The sequence below is a fragment of the Bos javanicus genome, chromosome 13 (genome assembly GCF_032452875.1).
Source record: "Bos javanicus breed banteng chromosome 13, ARS-OSU_banteng_1.0, whole genome shotgun sequence".
NCBI classification, from domain to species: domain Eukaryota; kingdom Metazoa; phylum Chordata; class Mammalia; order Artiodactyla; family Bovidae; genus Bos; species Bos javanicus.
The window spans coordinates 55,693,065-55,708,330 of NC_083880.1; the positions used below are offsets into that span (position 1 = coordinate 55,693,065).

The 15,266-nt window shown below is 53.5% G+C and overlaps 1 protein-coding gene across 1 annotated transcript in view; it reads right to left on the bottom strand.

Annotated features, from left to right (window-relative positions):
• The window catches only part of CDH4 (cadherin 4), a 479,881-nt gene extending 466,688 nt beyond the window's left edge, over window positions 1-13,193 (bottom strand). Inside the window, exons 1-2 of the mRNA XM_061436991.1 lie at window positions 12,900-13,193; window positions 10,541-10,652 (exon numbers count right to left, since the gene is read on the bottom strand). Of these exons, the coding sequence (XP_061292975.1) occupies window positions 10,541-10,652; window positions 12,900-12,956 (169 nt within the window). The 5' untranslated portion in view covers window positions 12,957-13,193. The remainder of the gene's footprint in view (window positions 1-10,540; window positions 10,653-12,899) is intronic.
• Between the last annotated feature and the right edge of the window lie 2,073 nt (window positions 13,194-15,266).

Below are 15,266 nucleotides of genomic sequence, written 5' to 3' on the forward strand. Positions count from 1 at the left end.
CTAGTGCCAGTTGTGAGGAGTCCACTTGCAATATAGCCGCAGAGGTCCAGGGCCAGGGGAGTGAGCCGGGGTGGAGGGGGGTGGTGTGCAGGGGGGCCCCGGGGGGAGGGGTGCCCTGGAACCTGAGCTGAGCAGCTGCCTTCCTCTGCTTCCTGGGGAAAACCTGCTCACCTTGCAGGAGAGCTCAGAGGCCAGGCAGCAAAAATGTGCCTGCTTGAAACACAGAAACGAGATGCTGGGAGCCAGAAATAATGCCTTTTTGCATTTGCAGAGTAAAGCAGTTTTGGGGAGAGAAGAGGCATGTTCTATAAATGCTTTCCTGCCGGAGCGCGCCCGCTCCTTCTCGGGTGCCTCCACGTCACAGCAGCGGCAGTTAAACGATCTGCTCCCAAACGTGGACCTTCAGATTAACAAAATATTTACAATGTATCTAAGAGATATTATCTGAGCTATAATCCTTGTTAAGATTCCATTTGACCGGGAAAGATAATGGGAGGAGAACAAATGTTCACATACATTTTAATTTCAATGAATTTAATTTCAATGAAACTGCTCTGTGTCAGGCTTCATAATATGAGAGGCTACATTTCGGTATTGAAATGCCCCATTTACTGTTTTGGGGAGACGGGAACCACAGCATCCTTCCATCGCCGACCTGAGCGGCACTGTAAGACGCAGGTTACTTGCTGGCAGATGCTGTCATGGAAAACACACTTTCCCTTGAGGGATGCTGACCACTGGAATTCAGAAGCTAAAAATCCTCTAGACTGGAAACCCTTGGGCTTTAAGGAACATCAACTTCCCTGGGAGATGAATTAAGCAGTGCAGAATCCCAGGCCACAGCCCCAAGATTTCTGATTCAGTGCCTCCCAGGTGGCGATAGTGGTTAAGAACCCTCCTGCCAATGCAGGAGACATAAGAGACGTGGGTTTGATCCCTGGGTCAGGCAGATCCCCCGGAGGAGGGCAAGACAAACCCACCCCAGGGGGTTGCAAAGAGTCGGACCTGGGGTCCATTAGGTCGCAAAGAGTTGGATATAAATGAAGTGACTTAGTATGTGTGAGTTCCCTGGGGCTGCTATAACAAGTGGCCACAGACTTAAATAATAATAAAAAACTTATTCTCTTGAAGTTCTGGAGGCCAGACATCTGCAATCCAGGTCGCAGGGCTTCACCCACTCCACAGGTTCCAGGGGAGGGTCTGTCCTACCTCTTCCCTCTTCTGGTCTCCCAGGTATCCTTGGCTTGTGGCCACACCCCTCTGCCTCCATCATCACATAGCTTCTCCCCAGTGTTTACATCTCCTCTTCTGTCTCTTAAAAAGACACCTGTCATTGATGTGGGGCCCAGGATAATCCAGGATGATCCCATCTTGAGATTCCTAATTTAGTTGAACCTGCAAAGACCCTCTCTCCAAACACCGTCATGGTCACAGGTCTGGGTTGGTGTATCTTTTGCACCACTGTCCAAGCAGCTGTAGTAGGTATGAGAGGGGACCCAGGGGCCTGTGGGGTTTAACCATGTTGCCCAGGCAGGCAGTTCCTAGACTACACTTGGACATCCTGCCTCACTGCAGGTCAGGAAACAAGAGGCCCAGAGAAGGATGCTCCCCTCTGCTCCCACTATGAATTTCACTCCTCTCCCAGGAACACCCCCTACCCTGTTGGTCGGCTCAGCTTGCACTCCCCACCCACTCCTGTCCCTGGCTTAGCACAAGTGCACACCAAGGGACCCTCTCAGCTTTCCAGGCAGATCAAATTGCTTTTGTTGATTCAGGCAGATTGACAGTGTTCAAACTCACATTCGGGCAGCAAAACCCAATGTGATTCCTTCATTTCTCGAAGTCAGCCGCACAGATTTGGGTGCATACACCTGAAGGGGGAACGTGGTCTGCTCTGTGAGCCTTCCTTTCCATCTGGCTCAAAGACCAGAGAGAGAGGTCTCCTTCCTGGATGGACATGGGGTCTGTACGCCCATCCTGGGAGCTGGAACTAAACTGTTCCAAATGGAAAGCACACTGTCCCAGGCCAGGACAGCCTGCAGCTTCTCCTGAAGCTATTCCCTGGGCAGGTGAGCTCCCACGTCCAGGGGGACCCTCCTCCTATCAGCAAGGCAGGGGGTGGCCATCTCCCGCCCTGCATGTATTTATCTGTCACTGAAGGCTTACCTTAATCCTTCCTAAATCCCCATACGCTGTCAGCAAGAAAACACACTGAAGCCGAACGAGGCGCAGTGAAAGCACCAGATCAGAAGCTGCTGTGGGCTCTGCAGTCACCGTTTCCCCTTTCAGTCTCCAAAGTGGCCAATCTCCATCTCAGGACCCAGGAAGAAGCTGCCAGCCAGGGTCCTAGTTACAGATATGGGTATTGGGTATTGCAGGCAGGAGCTTCTGGACGAGGCAGGATGGGAGGAAGGCCACGTAGGCCAGGGCTCAGGGCTGCAGCTTTGTGTGCAAACAGCCTCCCTAACCCAGGACTTATGCTGGGTCACTGAATCGCTCTGGGCTTCAGTTTACTCCCTGAGAATGACCGAGGGTCCACAGGAGCTTAGTGAAAAATATGCACGATGCTGGAGACTCAGCATGTCCTCAGCACAAGGACCTGCGAGTTTGTCAGTTTCACGGCAAAAGGGCCTCTGCAGATGCGGTCAAGTTCAGCACCTGAGATGCGAGGCGATGCTGGACTATCTGGGGGGTGGGAGGCAAGGTTGTCTCAGGGGCCTTGTGAGCAGAAGATGCAGTAGTCAGGAAAGGTGATGTGATGGGGGAGGAAGAGGTGTGGGGAGCTGTTCGGGTGTCCATGCTGGCCAGGTACTGGTATGGAGGAGGAGAAGGGGCTGTGAGCCAGGGAAAGCAGGGGGGCCTCTGGAAGCTGAAAAGGCAGGAAATGGATTTCTCCCCACCCGCCTCCCTGGAGCCTCCAGGGGGATCTGCCCACACCAGATGTTAGTCCAGGGGACCCGTGTTGAAGTCTTATGTCCAGAAGAGCAAGCTGATAAATTTGCGTCTTTTAAGCTGCTACATTTTTGTACCACACTAAGAAACGATTACAATCCACAAACTAAGCAAATTTCTCCCTGCGGAAAGCAACATGGGAGTGGAAAGTCATGTGGACCAGACAGACCTGGTGATCTGGGGTGTGGCCTCTGGCAGAGCCCACAGGTGTCTCTATGGTATGAAACATGAGTCCACATCAGCACAGGGTAAGTCCTCAATAAACACCAGCCCTGATGGAGGCTGGAGGGGAAAGGGCCTTTGGTAGCATACACTAGTCAAAGAGAAGTAGGTTTTTGTTCTGTTTTGTTCTTTTGTTTAAAAACAGGGGTGGGTGGACTAAGACAGGACTGGAAGCCACCAGGAGAGGGCAGCCTAGAATCTGGGCAATAAGTTACCAAAATTACCAGTCTTTAAATAAAAAGCAGACTCTTTACCAGCCCATCTTATAATATAGCACAGCTCCCTCTGAGATGAAAAGAAAGAGGAAGTGCCAAGAGGTTTTACAAGAGCACACTGGGGAGAAATTTACCAGCCTTGATGGAAAGAAAGTCATGCAGCTTATGGTTATTTTGTATAGTGGAATTCACTCAGAGTAAGAATTGCTCCTTCAGACAGCCAGAATAACAGAAACATTCTCTGAAAAGATGAGTGCTGGTTTCCTTGCTTGCTCGCAGTTTGTGGTTAGTTCTGGCATCTACTTAACCATGCTCCAAGGAAGAGAAGGAAAGAAAGAAGAAGGTAGGTAGGGAGGGAGGGAGGAACCTGAAATTGGAGCCCCCTGCAAACACCCAGAACCCTAGACCTAAGCAAAAAGGACCACCTGCAGATGGAGGGCACAACCCCCAGGAGATGGTGTGGGGAGATCAGCTGGGGCAGGTGGACGGCTCCTTCAGACCACAGTCCTCAGCTCTTTTCAGGAGGCCCATCCACGTCTCCCAGGCTCCGAGAAGCAGCAAGAGTGGTTTATGAAGCCAGTCCCGAGCCTCAGCTCAGCTCCTGGCTCCTCGCGGCTCTCCGCTATGTCCTGGACACAGGCAGAGTCTGGAAGCCGACTGACAATGCAGCTCAGGGACTGTTTGCCACATGCCTGGAATCAAAAGCTCCTGCTGGCATTGCAGAACCCTGGCTCTTTTAATCCCAGGGCGAGCTGTGCGAGCCCACAGTGCCCACCGAGTTTGGACCCACTTCGGATGGACCCTCACACATCAGCAGCCACAATCAAGCACTTCTGGGTGTACCAGGCCTCTGTTCCAAACGTCCAAGATGAGAAACAATTAGCACGTCTGAATGCCTGATAATTGCTGATTTTACGATGGTGCCTAGAACATCTGGGGTGTTCTCTTGTCTGCCTGTAACTCAAATGGGTTGCTCCAGAAACCAACCCATTCACAACAGAGGGAGATGTAAATGAGCTGAGAGTGGGTGTGGGCCTGGACAAAGAGGGAAGATAGACAAGTTGCATGCCATTGCGACAATCTCCCAACCTCCGATTTTCGATTTCTGATCCATACAATGGGAATAACTCCACCTCCCCGACAGGCTTTTGTGAGAATTCCACAAGACGTTTGCAGCGTCACCCAGTCACAGATCCAGCTGGGACTCAGGATTATAATTACATAAAGGTTCACATTCCCTCATCTTAAAACTCCATTAAAATACATATTTCTGAAATGCAAAACTCTTAATCTTTAAACTGCAGTGTGGCTGAGGCACTCATCCTCATGTCTGACTGGTGTGGGCATCCCTGCAATGAAGATTTTTATTTAATGGGAGGTGATAGGAGAAGCGCAGGGGTGAGAGGCTGGGGTGAGAGGGGCAGGGACAAGAGGGGCGGGATGCTCTTGATCTATGGCCTTCTGGATCTAGAGTGGAAGGCCAGGCATGGACACCTCCCTCCAGGCTGCAGGGGGAGCAATGGAAGCAGAGCTAGGCCTGCATGCGGTGTGGCAGTCAAGGGCAGGGGGCCACAGACCTTGGCCTCCTTCTGGATTTAAACACGGCTATCAGGGCCCTCCATCTGCACGAGCTCTGGCCTGTGGGCAGTGCATAAAGCAGACTTTCCATGCTTTATCACTATGTTGGTCTGCCCTCTTATCTGACAGAAGCCACTTTCTAAACTTCCTTTTCTAAATCCCTTAACTCTGTGACCAGGCAGAATCACAGCAGGGAAAGGCTGCTAAGAAACCCTAAAAACTGGGCCCTTGAAAAGGTAAGGCTGGCCCCAAAGACAGCCTGAGCATCTCCACCACAGGCTCCGGAAGTCGTTCTCAGGGGCCCCAGAGGCATCGCTGACAGAAGGCAGTGAGGGCTGGGTGCTCAGAGAAGCCTCCTCTGGCTTCAAGAGCAAGGAATGTCCTGGCCACAAGCCAGGGGAAGCCAGCCACTGGGGTTCAGTCCTGTTTGACCTCCACTCTCTCCACATCTTTGTTAAGACCAAGATTCCCAGGGCATAATCTCCTGGCTTCCTGAAAGATGGTGGCTAAGAGAGTCAGGAGAGAGTTCACATTCTGTGATGGGTGGATCAGATAGACAGCCCTAGGTTAATATATATAATGATTCAGTCATATCCTGGCCAAAGAGAGAGTTTGAAGTTGTGATTCTTGACGTCACCTGTTAAATATTTACTGAGTTCCCAGACATGCTCTCTGCAATCCACTGTGCTGGGTCTGGATACTAACTTAGAAAGGAACGAAGGGCCACTAGAGCAGGAGTAAGGACAAGGCCCAGGGAACACAGAATGAGCAGAGGCTCAAGGCAGAGTATGAAACAAGCTATGAGCTTCCAGAGTGAAAGACAGGCCCTTGCTAGCATGCATAGCTCTTTTGTTCTCCCTGAAGCAGGGAATGCATTTGGCTGCATGCACAAGACTCGACTGTGGCATCTCACTCATTTTTCTCATCTCTCAGGGCACAATGAGTCCAGAGGTCTGCAACTGTTCAAGGATGCCACCTGAGATCTGGCTCCTACTCCACCATCCTCATAGTCACAAGATGTCTGCTCTGCCCTAGACATTATGTCCATATTCCAAGCGGGAGAAAAAGCTAAGGGCAAAAGGCAGAAGGTATGGCCAGTGAGGTCTGTTCCTCTTCATCAAGAAAAAAACCAGCTTTCTCACATATCTCATCTAACAGAATAATATAGGTAGATTCTGCTGACCAGAGAAAAGCCATATTGCCACTTTGGTTTAAGAGTTTACTGGAGGTGTGAGTATTTTAAACGGGTCTCAGTGTGGGCCAAATGGATGAGAAGAGGTTTTGTTAGTGAGGAAGAGGGAGAGAATGGGTATCGGACAGGCAACTCGCAGTGTCCAGTGATGCTCAGCACACGCATTTGTGCCGTTTATTTAAACATTCAGAGCACCTCCTGCTTGATCTGATTTGATGGAGGGGACTCAGAAACATTGCAGTGTCAGCGTTTTCTGGCTCATTCATGACTTCATTCGACAATGCTGGTTGCATACCCACCGCCCCACAATGCAGGCATGGCACTGGGTGATGGGCACCCAGTCAGACTTGCTCAGCATCTGGTCCACACATCCTGTGATGCCTTCCATCCTGCAAGAGTTACCCGTCTTCACAGAGGAGGATACAGAGGCTATTTTCAACATACTTGTGAAGATAAGATAGCGGTACATCTGGCCACATTAGTTACATCATGGCGAGTTCTTACATACCCATTCCAGACTCCCGCATGCATCTGGTCCCTTCTCCGCCATCCCTCCCTTGGTGTGCCTTGGTACTCAAATGACTCAATCATTTGACAATGCATTACTTGTCATTCTGCTTCAGGGAAGGTGTAGGGAGGCCAGAGAAACCTCATGCAGCAGACACTGACACTTGCCTCCTCGGCACACATTTCTCCTTTCTTTCTTCCTAAGACTCCCAATTATGCTCCACGTAGCAACTGACTCATCTACCAAGTGATGGGCATAATAGGTCTAAGTCAGACCACACAGTTCTCTGCTTCCCAGCCTCCCTACCTCTATCCACGGGGAGTGGCCTATGACCTAGCTGTCCCCAGTGAGAACTTCTGCAAGGGTTCTGAGAAAGTGTGTACTTTCTTTATACAGGGAAGAGATGCAGATGGTGCTACTGCTCCTTCCTTTTTCTTGCTTGCTACAAACTCAAATGCAATGCCTGGAGCCACAGCAGCCAGTTTGCAATGATGAGGCAACACACTGACAAACTATTACTAAGATGGTAGGATGATAAGAATAAACATTAGGCATGAGATTGGTACTATTGATCTGATCATCCCTTGACTACCTATCTCTTCATGGTTATATGAGAAAAATTAACCTCCATTCAAGATTCTGTTAATTGGGTTTTATCCTAATGTTGACTGAGAACATTCTAAATGTTAAACCAGAGTGACAGGATTGCTGCCCTCATGAGCCTTACAGTTTAAGTAAGAGAGAAAATATAAATTCAGATAATATACATTCTCTAATAAGGAAGCAGAGTATGGTTAAAGGCACAAGATGGTCATGAACTAACCTGGATATCAGAGAGGGAAGGCTTTTCTGAGGTAATTGCATTAAATGAAGCCACCAGAAACAAAGCTCTTCGTTCTGTATTATCTGAATTCATGGGATAATTTTCAGATCCCCCTCCTCTGACCCAGCAGACAGCATTTTCACTCACACGTGGCCTTCTTCTCCAGGAGCAAAGAGAGATATGATCCACATGTGCTGGGTTCCCACTAAGCCACCCCTTGCTCTCCCATCCTTGGGGGATTTTGCTTTGAAGGGGGTCTGGGTTTTTGCAGAACTCTGCCCGCCACGAGAGAGCGACGCAGGTCAGTGCATCAGCTGCAGCCTCGAGCCCAGCTGACCATTCATTATTAACAAGGCTGAGAAAAAGACACCGGCTTAGCTCCTACCCCATGCTAAACTATGGCATGGAGAACACTTCCTTGAAGCCAAAGGAAAAGGGCTTGACGATCCTATTTTAGATACGACCATGCACCTGTGATCATGGCCATCAGTGAACAATCCTGGAGACGAATCTACAGAGTAAGAGTGTTTGCAGTGACCCCTGAGTGCTCTCCAGAGAAGGCACGGACTAGAACCATGAGGTGGAGTGGATCCAGGAATTACACAGCAGCTAAACAGATGCCCCATGTGCCCCATGGAGCACTCAGCCCGCCATTCAAGAGGTTCTCAATTCCATAGTATTTGCTACCCTATTGGGGAAAACTATTTTAAGCCTAATTAGCATGAAATTTTTCAAATGCAAATGCTTTTCATTTAGATATAAAACAAAATGCCACGACATTTCTTCCATCCATTTATCATAAACAAGTTAATTACTGTGTAACAAATCTCTCCTTCTGGAATGTGGATGTTCAGGGCTGCTGGTGAGCTGACTAGGGCAGAGAAGGAGCCTCGAGGCAGTTGTTAACAGCTTACGGTGCATTTAGAATAAAATGGTGACTCCGTGAAGCTTCGCTTGTCAAATTAAGGTTAAGCTCTCTCCATTGGAATAACTCAATTATAAGTAGTCATTATCTGTTTAGCATGATTTCTACCAGGATAACAGAAATATTGTGCCACTTATTTTCGACACACGCATCTTCACTGTGGTCTCATCATTTGCAAAGTTTTCGATGTAAATAAATTTTTATCTGCCCTAGCTCGAGTGTATGCAGTGATAGCTTTTGCCTCCACGTGTGTAAAATTATTTCTAAGATATAAAACCTCTCTGTCCCTGAGCACAGACAGGAGGTGGCACTCGCAGGTAAAGGAGATGCTCTGTGATTTTCCCCCAACTGGGGTTGGGTTGGGACACTCATCTCAGGGGTAAATGCTTGGACTATGAGTTGTGTATCCACAAAGCCCATGAGCTGGTCCAAGTTCACCTACCACGATGGACTCCTGGGGCATATGGGGCAGGCCAGCATCCAGCCAGCAACCAAGGCTTCCCTACCACAGGGGCCAAGAGCAGAGGGTCAAGTCAGCCTGGACCTGCGCAGTCCACCAGGAGAGAGGGATGATGCTAGCTGGAAATTTCTCATTTTATTATGAAAAGCATGAGAATGTGTCATTCTCTTCCATGGCAGGTGGTAGCACCTGCTGTTACAGAGACAGAGGCAATTTTTCTTACATTCCTGAGTAAAACTGATACTGCAGGATCTTGTCAAGGTTAGCTCCGTATGGGGGAGGTGGCAAGTATGCCAGCCTCTGGACACTCAAACAGCTGGACCACAGTGAACTGCTCCTGTTTTGCCTGCAGTACAATGCACATGTGGGAGAATCTTCTGGGCCTTCTCCGTGCATACATAGGGATTCTCATAAACCCACAGATCCTGAAAGGCGGTCCACACTTTCTAAAATGACATGTACCGTGCAATTAACAGAGCATCTCTTGAAAACTCTTCCCATAGACGCCCACTCCTGCAGCATACCCATCCTGCTTTTAGGCCCACAGCCAAGAGGCTGGGGTTTTTTTGTTTTGTTTTGTTTTTTGTTGTTTGATAATCAATGAAAGAAGGAATAGTATCACATCCCCTATTTTGACAGTCAACTCAGATGACAACAAATAAGTTAGCAAAGTTGGACTGAGTGCAAAATAAGATCCTGATTCATGTAACCAGGCACACCCTGTAAGTCAACAAGCTGTCCACACAGAGAGGATCTGAAGAATTCCCCCACTCTGTGAGAGTCCCTCCCAACAAAGGATCTGCTGGGGGTGGGCAGAAACTCTGAATTCCCTGAAACGGAAAACTGGGGACAAAGTCAGCAGCCTGAGTGTGGTTTAGTCATGGGTACTGAACTCAGCTTTGATGCTTCTGCTAAAGTTCGTTCCCTCCGTCACTTTGAAACTGGCTGAAATCTGCTTCTGGAAAACTGATGCAGGGAGGGGAGGCACAGGGTCGAGGTATTCGCCGTGCCACTTTAAAACCTCAAGGAAGAAAGAATTGATTAATTTCCCCTCCCATGTGAATAAAAAGTTTAGTTTGTCTTGAGAGGGAAGCAGATCTATGCAGGAGGATCTATCGTCACTGGAGTTCAGAAGCTGCCCCTGAGTTCCCCGTCACAAGCGTGGGTGTCGAGCTGCAGGGACAATGGAGCTAATGGCAGCTCCCTCCTGCATATGTGTTTCCGTGTTGTCAGTGGGACAGTAATGAGAACGCATGCCATGTCTGTGAACAGAACGTCTGTGGGCTTATTTACCGCATCCCCAACAACATCGTCTGCTTTATCATGCATTGCAAAGCAGGGATAATTTAAGAATCCAGAATTTCATACACAAAAATACTTGGTAAGAAAGTCTCTCTCTGCACATTATTTGGGTGACACTAGATCCGAATTCCAATTTGTTGCCCAGGAAATGATTCACCTCACTCAAAAATGACAGGGACTCTGAATCATTCACCTGTGATGCAAAAGGCCATTTAGGTCGACTGATCTGCACATCCACTGACCTCTCCACCTTCGCTTCGCATACAGCCTGGCTCAAAGCCAGTCCTGCCTCTTGTTCTGCAGGTGGCAATGTCTCCCTAGTCCAGAGTGCAGTATGCGAATTCATTCCCACATCCACCTTACCTTTGAGGACCTTCTCTCCTTCCAGAATATTCTGGGAGATTAATGCTGTGTAATCTTCTTCAGAGAATCCAGCCTTGCAGGTCTCCCTGGCTGTAAGATCCCCATTGTGGGCCTGAGAATGGAAATAAGTGAGGTTAGAAAAAACACAGGTTCATAGAAACTGCATCCAACCCAAGTTTAGTAGGGCCTGCTGTGTTCAAGGGCTCCATTATGCCAAACCTTGGTCCACCAGAGTCTCCACTCAGACATAACCCAGGGTCTGTCCCTCTGGTCACCATGTTAGCCAGCGACAGGGGCATGCAACAGGGAGGCCAGGCTGGCGGATGGCAGGGCGGAGGGCCTGATGGAGCCTCACCAGCACGTGGCAGAAGGGAAGGTCTAAGGACTGTCCATCATAGGCAGGCAAGAGAGCCAGGAGTTAGCCAATGAAGACACGGAGGAGGGGAGGCCAAGGGAGCAGGCCTTTGCCAGGGCCATGTCCCCTCCCACCCAGTACTCAGGCTTTGGGTGAGGTGGAGCAGACTGTCTATTCCCTGTGGTGCCGCAGAGGAGGGAGAGGGGCAGGGGTGAAAGCAGATTCTCAGAGACTCAGCTCTGAGTTTGGCTCTCAGAGAGGCTGTAGGGAGGTGGGCGAGGTTTCTACCATCCAGTCCTCCCCCCCCCACTTCTTGGAGGCTTGGCCACTCTTGGAGCCCCCATCTCCAGCCTAACCAGGCTAGAGAGTTCCCGTAATTGACCGAAAAAAGGTGGGTGTACTCTTGTCCTGTCCCCCAACCCCAGCACTCTGGGGTATCCTGCCCAGTGGGAGGTCTAGAACCCTGGGGGCCCGGAAGGCAGGGTGGGAGAAGGGCCCCTCCCAGGCTGCGGGGAGTGGCAGCGAGGTCAGCCGTAGGGATGGGGAATGGAGAAAGAGACTGCGTGCGCAACGGGGAAGCCAGCCCTGCGACAGAAGGAGCGCCACAGCGCCGGCTCCCTGGAGTGCGAGGAGCAGGGGCGCAGCCCGCACCCACCCCACAGTCGCGCCTTCGCTGGGCCGCCAAGCGGAACGCGCCTCCCCGCCGCCCGCCTCCACCAGCTCGGCGCGCAGCCGCCCGCCAGTCCTTGGCTCCGGAGGCCGCCCCGACCCGGAGCTCCAGGCACCCTGACGCGGGCCTGGACCCGGCGCCCCAACGGAAAATCACGGAGAGGAGGAACAGCAGGGTGCGGGGTCACTCCTCGCGTAAAGCTCCAAACTGCGGCCCCGTGCCTGGCAAGGGAGCTCCAAACAGGACCGGGAGCTATTTGGAAAAAGCGGGGAGCGGGGACGGGGGGGAAGCTAACTCGCCCAGGAAAGTTTCCACCCGTCCGAGCGAGCGAGCGTGGGTCGAATGCACCCGAGCGCCCCGAACCTCAGAGCGGGCCTCCGGCCTCGGGCACTTGTTTATTTCCGAGGTTACAACAGCGCGGCCCGGGAGGAGCAGCGAGGCCGATCGGCCACGAGAGGGGGTTTCTGCAACTCTCGCGGCCCCGTTGCCTTCCCCGAGAGGCGCCCCTCTCGGCCCTGCACCCAGAGGACGCGGAGCTGGGCTGGGGACAGAGATCGCGGGCTCCGCAGGAGGAAGGCGGGCGCGGGGACCGCGCTCCGGGTACACCTCACCCTGCTCCTGACTGGCCCCTGGCTCCTCGACCCCGCTCCAAGCGGCGAGGGCCCCGCCGGACACTGGCTGCGGCAGGCGCGGCCGGGAGTCCGGGGCGAGGGTGCCCAGCGGTCCACATCCGTTGCCCATCCGCATCGATGGACCTGCCAGCGGTCAGAGGACGAGGATGGGGGCGGCGCCGCGTCTCGAGCACCCAGTCCCCAGCAGGGGCGGCCAGACCGGGTGTCCTCAGCACCCTGATGTCCGGCCGGCTGCAGCCAGCCCCCCTCGTCCGCAGCCCCGGCCCGGGCTGAGCTGGCCAACTCCGGAGGAGCGCGGCGAGCCGGCGATGGAGGGCGCGCCGGCTCCGCCAGCGGGCAGCCTGCCCCGGCGCCGGCGAGCCGAGCTCCGGGGCAGCGGCCGCGGACCTGGGGTGACGGAGGGATGCCCGGCGGGTCCCGATTCGGGTAGAGCTCTCTGCGTCCATCGCTCACCCATACTCCCACATCGCTCCGCACCGCCGGTCCCCGCTGCACCGGCGGCTCCGCGCTCCTGCCTACCGCAGGCGGCTTCGCGGAGCGCGGGAGCCGGCTGGATGCAGCGGTGCGCGCGGCAGGGGCGCCCGGTGCGGGCCAGGGAAGCCCGGGAGAGCCCCGCCGGTCGAGGGCGAGCCCCGCCGGCTCCGGGAGTGGCCCCGCGCTGCCTGAGCTTCCGGGCGGCCGGGACGGGAGGCGGCAACTTACCCGGAGCGCGCCGGAGAGCGAAAGCAGCACGAGGAGCACGCCCGAGCCCGCGGTCATCTTCCCCGCCGCGCCGCGCCCCGGCGCCCGCCCGATGCCCGGCGCCCGGAGCCGGCTCCCCGCAGCCGGCCGGATCACGCTGCTCTGATCAACGCCGCTGCCGCTCGAGCGGGCCCGGCGCCTCCGGCCAGGCTGCGCCGCCGCGACCGCCGCCCGGCTCCGGGAGCGAGGCCAAGTCCGGCGGGCGGCGCGCTCCCTCGGGCCGGTGCGTCCGCCGGCCTCGCAGCCGCCCGCGCCTCTGTTCCGCGCGCTCGGAACTGCAGGTGAAGCCGCGCGGCAGCCCCGCCGAGGCCCCGCCCCGCCGCCCGGCCCCTGCGCTCGTTCGCTCGGCCTGACGCGGGCCTTAAAGGCGCCGCGCCCCCAGCGCCTCACCCGCGCCCCTCACGTGCCCGCCCCAGCCACCTGCCCCAAGGTACCACCTAGCTCGGACAGTGCATCTGGAGCCCCGGTTAGCGCATTAGGAGCCCCGGTTAGCCGAAGGGGCCGAGGACATAAAGTCTACAGGGAAAAAGGTGGGGGCGGGGGAGGCTGGTGAGGTCTGAACAAGGCAGGATCGTTCCAGCTCCAAAACCATGGGAAAGCTTTCTGGATCTGCACGGGGACCCTCTGCTGCCTTCATCCAGCTTGAGGCCTGAGCCCACAGGGGGCTGGGAACGCCCATCAGTCTTGTACTTTTCGGGTGTCTTCCCGCTAACCCAGACGGACCTCCTGGCCTCGCAAAGTCTTTGGCCTCTCAGGAGTTAGCCTTGAGACCCAAGTGGATTTGAAAAGCACAGAGGGAGGGGCTCCAGGCTGCATAGACCCCCAGGGTGAGGAAAAGCTCCAGGTCCGGGCCCTGGCTGTGATCAGGACCAAGGAAGGGGCCTGTGCGTGCATCAAAATCCCTGGTTAGGCCTGAGAAGCCAAAAAAGACATCGGAGGACTTGAGAAGGTAAGGCGGAAATTCCCTCACAGAAGAGCTGTCAGGACGGTCAGCCGGACTGGTTTGGGTGATTTCTGAATTGAGGGGACCTTTCTTTAAGGGCTCATCAAGTGAACAACAGGTACAGCTTGAAAAGTGAGTAAATGTTTCTGCACATTCCCTTTCGGTTTGGAGATTTTAAGAAAAGTGGTTTTGTTTGCTCAGATATTGCAAATGTTCTTTGTCTTGGTTTGGAGGGCTCTGTGTCCAGAATACATTAGTTCTGGTTTAAGAAATACACTGCCAAGGAGGGGAAGGAAGATGGAGTGAACTGTTAGAGCTTCCTTGGTGGCTCAGTGGGTAAAGAATCTGCTTGCAATGCGGGAGACCTGGGTTTGATCCCTGGGTTGGGAAGATCCCCTGGAGGAGGGCATGGCCACCCACTCCAGTCATCTTTCCTGGAGAATCCTCATGGACAGAGAAGCCTGGTGGGCTGCAATTCATGGGGTCGTAGAGTTGGACACGACTGAACGACTAAGCAGAGCACACAGTTGAGCTCCAAGGTCAGAGCCGACTTGGACAGGAGAGCGGTCGCACAGCTCTCCCCCTTTCCTGGACCCTGGCACCTGGGCTGGGCAGCCTGCTAGTTAGCTTGCTGCTTTAAAGGAAGTCAGATTCTAGAAAACTTGAGAGGGGCAGGCAAGTTCTGTATCTGAGAGCACAGGTCAACTTGTGGCTGCTTACCCAGGACCTGTGTGGCAGTTAAAGGGGACACCACATCAGTACTGGCCTGCCACACCTGGCCTGAGCCGACTGTCCCCAGACTGTCCTCTTGGGACAGGACCCAGGTACCTCTGGATGTGCCGAGTGTGCCCAACTCATCTTTATGCTCAGACTCGGCACAAGTCCTTTGTTGCCAGTGAGGTTTCATGGACAGATCCACCCTCAGCCCTGTGCTCACACCTCTCAAACACCCCTCCGACTTCCCCCTTACTCAGGGTGCTTCATCACTACAGGTGGTTCACAGGGGCCAGCTGTGGCCCTTGCTATTGTTCTGAAATGTCTGTCCCTAGGACCCGCCTTTGTCTTCAGAAGGTCCGAGTGTGATGGAGATGGTTCTCAGAAAAGGGGTCCAGAACCCAGCACTTGCTCTGCTGTGCTTCCCAAAACTGCTCAGTGCCAACACGAGTGCCAACTTGAATTAAAAAAGAAAGTGATGTTGGCAGGGGTTGGGGGGGTCCTGAGGCCCAAACACCAGAGGAAACACCTCCCCATCTCCTACTGCTGAGTGTTTCAGTCTTGAGTCTGCTGAAGGGTGTGATGACTTGCAGACCCAGCAGGTCCTTCCTGCCTCTAACCAGCCTTGGGGGAGGCACACATCAGGGAGCTCTGTGTGGATTAACTCACAG